At 38.8% G+C, this 7,398-nt stretch overlaps 1 protein-coding gene across 1 annotated transcript in view; it reads left to right on the top strand.

The window, feature by feature from the left end:
- Positions 1-6,108, top strand: part of MB21D2 (Mab-21 domain containing 2) — a 104,080-nt gene extending 97,972 nt beyond the window's left edge. The window contains exon 2 of the mRNA XM_018565737.1: positions 4,517-6,108. Coding sequence (XP_018421239.1) covers positions 4,517-5,781 — 1,265 coding nt within the window. The 3' untranslated portion in view covers positions 5,782-6,108. The remainder of the gene's footprint in view (positions 1-4,516) is intronic.
- The last annotated feature ends 1,290 nt before the right edge of the window (positions 6,109-7,398 follow it).

Below are 7,398 nucleotides of genomic sequence, written 5' to 3'. Positions count from 1 at the left end.
GAGCTGCAGAATTCTATGCCAATTTCCTTTCTTCTCATATGAAAACAGAAAAATGTGTAAGCAGCTAGAAAGGACGACTAAAGGCTGGAAGAACTTTACCTGGTCTGTTGAAGCTGGATTTCTGTTGCAACATGCAAGGGCAGTAGTGCTTCAGGCAGACACCCCATCTGAAGGGCCTGACCTCCTGTACAATTTTATCCCATGTCTATTCATTGCTTTTAATCTCTATCTTCTGACTTCCATCCCTTTCACACCACTAAGAAACTTTCCGGTAATTTTTTCTCCCATTACATGGAAAGCCTCCTAGGGAACTGCCTTTTAATATGTCTTTCCATTCTCTGTTTCTTCCCGAAACCTACCTTTCCCTACTGTTTGGGCAGGCCAGTCTATGCTAAGCATAGACTTGCCACTGAGCATCTCACTAAATCCATGGTACAAAGAATGTAGAATATTCTGAAAGAAAAAAGTAGGTTCTAATCATTACTAGATATATATCTCATAAAGTTGCCACATTATGTTATTATTCAATGCTTTACCGTGTGTATAGAAATATTGGCTTCCTGACAGACATGGAGTTTAAATGAAATGGCCTGACTACAGTACTTTAAACAAATAGCATCAATCTGGACATACAAAAACCTTCAAAATATACTAATATGTTTTCAGGTTATATTGGGAAACCAGAATATCCGAAAGAAAAGCCACAGGAACACAGGGAGAACATAGAAATGCCATCTAGTGTTCCTAGTAGGAATCCCCACCACTATCCTAATGCTGCAGAGCTGCATTGCTAAGCAATCCGCTATCATTTTTATGGTATCCTTCACATAGCTGCCATTTGAACATTGATTAAAGATAAAGGATTTAGTCTGAGTCTTCCATTCCAAAAAAGAATACCTTACATGTGCCTTCTCCCTCTTGGATGCCTCTATAACTGAAGTTATGCCTTATCAGGCTCTGCCATTTTCAATCTATTTCACACCTTTGGCCTACATCCATAACTGGTTTGTTTTGGAATTTCTTCTGACTTGCATCACTAAAATACATCATGGACAGATTGTATAATGCAAACTAATTGCAGGGTAAGCTAATATAGAAAACAATTTTGAGGATGTAGAGCCATTAGCTTCATTTACATCTAATGCACTTAGGTTATTTTTATATTGATTGTCTTCTAGGTTTCACGTTTTATTAATTTATTTTTTGGTTGGTAAATGGTGTTTAAAAGCATAGAGTGTGCATCGGAAGAAGTAACCTGCATTGATCTGAGCTATTTCTACTCGTAGCTACTTCAAAGAGCATTTACCAGGTGTAATTCAGCACTGCCAACTGGTTTACTTCGTTTAGCTAATTAGATCAACCAAATTGCAGACCTGAAACCCGTGACAGTTCAGTGTCTGTCAATCCCTTGAGCATTTCTGAAATTTACATTCTGAACCATCAACCATCACAAAGTTTTGCAGCCTCATTATTTGTATTTAAATTGGCATTAATTTGCATTAACAGTTAAGTGTGCTGCGAACTTCATGATTGCTTTTTGTAACCTTGTTAGTAGGCTGTTGAGGCAGATATATTGGATTCACTGACTTTGATTTAGCTACTACTGCATTCCCTCACAACAGATTTTCATGACTAATCCCCAAAACTAAGCTGCAAAGCATAAATGGATTTATACGGTCAGTCCCAGTAGTTCAGATTTATGCAGGATGGCCATGATTTTTGTACCCTGAAAGGAACAAGACTTAATGTCCTTAAGGTGAAAGTAGAGTGTATTTTCAGTAAGTAAGTTTCCTTAAAGCTGTGCAAGGTCCTTTTACTTAAAGTACTCCCAATGCACATCCACGCACACATCAGATTGCTCCGCAAGGCATACACTAGTAAAAACCTGCCCTGTATTACGAAGAAACATCAGATGTGTTTTTGGTGAGCAGATGCTGATTGAGGACTAATATGTAACGCATATCAGTCCTCAAAGTACTCAAATAAAGCCTGGAAAGCTCAATATAAGTACTCAAATAATGCCTGGAAAGCGAAAAAAAGATGGCTTTGGTTGGTACAGGGGTGACATCATCCTCCTGCAGACGAGATCTCGCAGAATTGTGAGCATTCCAAATCTCATAATAAGATGCTGCAGCACAGTGCTGGGAGCATTTCCCCACCAAGATTTAGAGTACTTCACATTTCCCAGATCTCGCTGCTTTTCAACAAACTTTACCATACAGTGACGCCTTTGCACGCTCATTTCTTGGTGTGTCATTGTTTTTCATTGATTGCTATACATGGTGTTTTTGGTGAGCAGATGCTCTTTGAGGACTGATATACATTACATATCGGTCCTCAATGAGTATCTGCTCACCAAAAATACAGCTGATGTTTCTTCGTAATGCAGAGCAGGTTTTTACTGTGTATTGTGTATGCCTTGCAGAGCAATCTGCTGTGTGTGTGCATTGGGAGCCCATTAGACATAAATGGCCACACCCCCTTTAAAGACATGCACAGTACATGTAATGCGCGTTACAACGTGCATGGTAAAGCACAATAGTCGGTGTGAATGGAGCCTTAATTTATAACTGGAAAATCCATTTGATTTGGTGTTTAATCTACATGTGACTTAGGCATGGAGCAGATGTATACTGATGTATTTTCCTGGTTTATGCCTGTAAGAAAGCGCTTTTATGTGTGTTAATGCATATACGTGTTTCTCTTTGTGTAGTGGGCCTTGCATAATACAGAGGGGTCTATTTACTAAAAGAGTAGAGCATGTTCACTTTGCAAAGTGAATGTTCACTTTCCCTTGTTACTGAGGTGAATCATCAAAAAAAATAGATTTTTGCTCGCACAAGAATGGATGATTCAAGGCGGTGTTCTATCAAAGTTTGTGACTAGGTTGGAATGTGTGACCGGGCACATGGTCACACATTTTAACGTAATCCTGTCCAGTTTTTCGGCGGTGGAATGTGTGACCACCCGTTAGGTCAAGCATTCCAACGCTTTCTCAGCTGTTCCAGGGCAGATTGGCATCACAGATCATATGTGCAAGAGAACCAATCTGTGCTGGAGCAGCTGATTGGTCCTGAAATGTCGCTTCTATCTGACTTTGTGGAATGTGAGATCACACTCATAAAGTCTGATAGAAGTCACATTTCTGGACCGATCAGCTGTTCCAGGACAGATTGGTTCTCCTGCACATACGATCTGCGATGCCGAGCTGACAAAGCGTTGGCATGCTTGACCTAATGGGTTATCGCACATTCCACCACCGAAAAACTGGGCGGGATTTCGTTAAAATGTGTGACCACGTGACCGGTCATGCATTCTAACGTAGTCACAAACTTTGATAGAACAGCGGCAACGTGTTAGCTCATTTACCAAGCTAATTGAAAATTCATATAATAATTGCAAGAACTTGCGCTATTGGAGATTGGGGATACTAAAAAATGATAAAATATGAATAAAAGTTTGAATAGATAAAAATTAAAATGTTCTAGAAGGGTGAGGGAAGCTGCTGAACTAAAGGCACTCAGCCCCTATTAGGATGTATTTTCTCAAAACGTACAGCGCTAGCCATCCTTCAGAGGTGAATATAAGAAATCAGACGTTTAAGATCAAGGTTTGACAAGTGCTATTAACAAATGTGTATAATAAATAAATCAAACATTCAGTGAAGTGGTGTATCTCAAAATACTCAATGTGAATGGTTGTGTAAACAAATTAAAATCTGTAAAGTATTCAAATCAGACAATGTATGAATTTATCTAATAAAATGTGATAGGCTGTGAATATATGTATCATGTGTGGGTGATTCTTGTTAATAAATAGTGAATGAACAAACAATATATAACGAATTAATTAAATTAAATTAAACTTTTAGCGATGTATATGTGAATAGTCCAAATCTTTTGTAGTTTTTTAAAAAGTCTTTAGAAATCCATAAATGTAAGACACTTCGACAGTGAAAATTCAGTGCAATAATGTGTCCAACGAAAATCCAAAAAAACGAAGAAAAAAATGAAGAAAATTTTTAGAAAAAGTGCAGAGAAAATCCCCTCAAGGGAATGCACTCACCAGATCTGAAGATGTTAAACACGTTTGTTTCATCAAGGTAAGTCTTGATACATATATTCACAGCCTATCACATTTTATTAGATAAATTCATACATTGTCTGATTTGAATACTTTACAGATTTTAATTTGTTTACACAACCATTCACATTGAGTATTTTGAGATACACCCCTTCACTGAATGTTTGATTTATTTATTATACACATTTGTTAATAGCACTTGTCAAACCTTGATCTTAAACGTCTGATTTCTAATTGAAAATTCAGTTTGCAAAGTGAACATGGTCTACTTCTTCAGTAAATCAACCCCATTGTCTAAAATAATGACCATCATTATGTTGCGTGAACCTAAATGATATTTTATTTTGTGTTCTGTATTTGGCATCATGCTTTACAATGACTTACATTAGTTAGTAACTTACATACTTTAATTTTTTTTTTCATTTCTTTACAGGCATGGTCCAGAAACTTGACCAGAAGTTGCCTGTAGCAAATGAGTATTTGCTGCTTTCTGGTGGTGTTCGGGAAGGAGTTGTAGACCTGGATCTTGATGAATTGAACGTTTATGCTCGTGGAACCGATTATGACATGGATTTTACCCTTCTTGTGCCAGCTTTAAAGCTTCATGACCGGAACCAGCCAGTCACACTTGATATGCGTCACTCTGCTCTATGTCACTCATGGCTTAGCCTTCGATTGTTTGATGAAGGGACAATCACAAAGTGGAAAGACTGTTGTACAATTGTTGACCATATCAATGGCGCAACTAACTATTTCTTTTCCCCTACAAAAGTTGCTGACTGGTTCCACGAGTCAATCAGCATCGTGCTGTCTGAGATTCAGAAGAAACCTCAAAGAGGAATGCCTAAGGTGGAGAAGGTGGAAAAGAATGGCACTATTATATCCATCATTTTAGGTGTTGGAAGCAGTCGCATGCTGTATGATATTGTTCCTGTGGTCTCGTTCAAAGGGTGGCCAGCTGTAGCACAGAGCTGGCTAATGGAAAACCACTTTTGGGATGGCAAGATTACAGAAGAAGAAGTCATTAGTGGGTTTTATTTAGTGCCAGCTTGCTCCTATAAGGGTAAGAAAGATAATGAGTGGAGATTGTCATTTGCCAGAAGCGAGGTGCAGCTGAAGAAGTGCATTTCCAGTAGCTTAATGCAAGCCTATCAAGCTTGTAAAGCCATAATCATAAAGCTTTTATCAAGACCAAAAGCTATCAGTCCATACCATCTGCGTAGTATGATGCTGTGGGCTTGTGATAGACTCCCAGCTAATTACTTAGCTCAGGAAGATTATGCGGCCCATTTCCTGTTGGGACTTATTGATGATCTGCAACATTGCTTAGTAAACAAAATGTGCCCCAACTACTTCATTCCTCAATGCAATATGTTAGAGCACCTTTCAGAGGATACAGTCATTTTACATGCTAGAAAGCTGTCTTCTGTGAGATCAGACCCTGCAGAACACCTCCGGACGGCCATTGAACATGTCAAGGCTGCCAACCGACTCACCCTGGATCTCCAGAGGAGAGGAAGCACCACTAGCATACCATCACCACAGTCTGATGGAGGAGACAATAACCAACCAGATGATCGGTTAGCCAAAAAGTTGCAACAGCTAGTAACTGAAAACCCAGGAAAGTCTATCTCTGTCTTCATCAACCCTGACGATGTTACCAGGCCTCATTTTAGGATTGATGACAAGTTTTTCTGAGAATGTCCGATGCATTCATTAGGACTTCATGTGTAATCTGTGTGATGTCTTGTTTTTACATATCCAGCTTAGAATGGATTTGTCAAGAACAATCTGAAATTTTTTATCCTGCTTGTGCAGGACTTTGCAAAATTTGAAACAGTATATTACTATTTCATATGCTGCTTTGATCACTTTTTTTTTTACGTTTTAAGGGAGAACATGAGCCTTAATGACCATTTTATGTTTGCTATTGTGTCTATTTAATTGGTATACATGTTGAAACTTCAGATATGTTTTTTGGAAATAATGAATTGCATTGGGCTTCCATCGTTTTAAGTGTACATATACCAGACAACATTTAGCTACCAAGCTGATGCCTATCTGCATTAACCATTGTGCCAAGCAAACTGCTGGAGAGCCCTGGGTCATCAGTCTCATCACAGTACACTAGCTTGGCACAATTAACTGGCTTGTCAGCAAATGTTGTTCTGAAAGACCGTTTTAGGCATATTAAATAATTAGGAGCAATGATGGTGTCCTAAGTGCAATACCATACAGCAACCAGTGGCATTTACTGAACAAAGGCCTTATGTGTAAAGATATGACTGAACTTTTAAAGGCAACCTTTACTGAGAAAAATACACAAGCTGATATTGCTGACTTCTTCTGCAAATTATAATTGGCTTCAATACTTCTCGTCACCCTCCCAAAAATAAACAAGCATGCGGATTAGGGGTTCTGACTTCAATTGCATGCTAGTACTAAAGTCAGTCAGTATGACAGTCATGCAACTAGGAAGCATTCTCAGAAAGAGGACAGCAATGACAGCATCCATATCTCTCAAAATATAGGTTTCCTCTAGGCCTCATTGCCCATTTAGATTGTAAAACAAAGATGTGTGAAAATTAGGGATGCACCGATACTAGTATCTGTGCTGATACGGAGTACTTGGGTGAGTCACCTAGTAATGAGGGAGCATGGAGTTGGCTTCCCGGCTAATCAGGAAGCCCGGGCAGTGAGTCATTACACGCCACCCTGCTTCCTTGAAGGGGACTTCCGGTATCGATATTCGCTATCAGCAAGTACCAAAAAAAATATCAATAACGAAAAAATTGTATTGGTGCATCTGTAGTGAAAATGATACCTGTGCTATACTGTTGTGCTGCCCTGGCATCAAATGTACCGAATCAATAAACCTCTCAGTGCAGAGAAAGGTATTCTGATCATACAGGGAGTAATGCCAGCAATATTTCCAACACAGAATATCATCTCCGTGCATCTAAAATGAATAATTAAAGGTACATAGGGCAGCATGAAATCCTGAAGTAGCATGTCTCTATGCAGTAAGTGTAGATATGGCAGCCCTAGAACATACTCTGAATAGGGAATCCAGACCAATATGTCGGTTATAGAGTGGCACTTGCAATATCGGTATGCAAATCAGTTGTAATGGTATATCACTTGATATATTACATGCTCATAATGCAAGGCCTTTCTAGTCAGTGAAGCTGAATTTCCGGTTGGTTGATGCACTTTGTACATTATTCTTTGACGTATTGAATAAGCCCATTTGTGTTTATGGGAAAATATTCTAGTGGGTATATTAGTAGATGGTAGCTTTCTCTAAGGGTAAAA

This window comes from Nanorana parkeri, unplaced genomic scaffold, assembly GCF_000935625.1.
Source record: "Nanorana parkeri isolate BGI_ZX_2015 unplaced genomic scaffold, ASM93562v1 scaffold882, whole genome shotgun sequence".
NCBI lineage: Eukaryota > Metazoa > Chordata > Amphibia > Anura > Dicroglossidae > Nanorana > Nanorana parkeri.
Note: the sequence above shows the minus strand (reverse complement) of the source record. Positions and strands in the feature narration are given on the sequence as shown.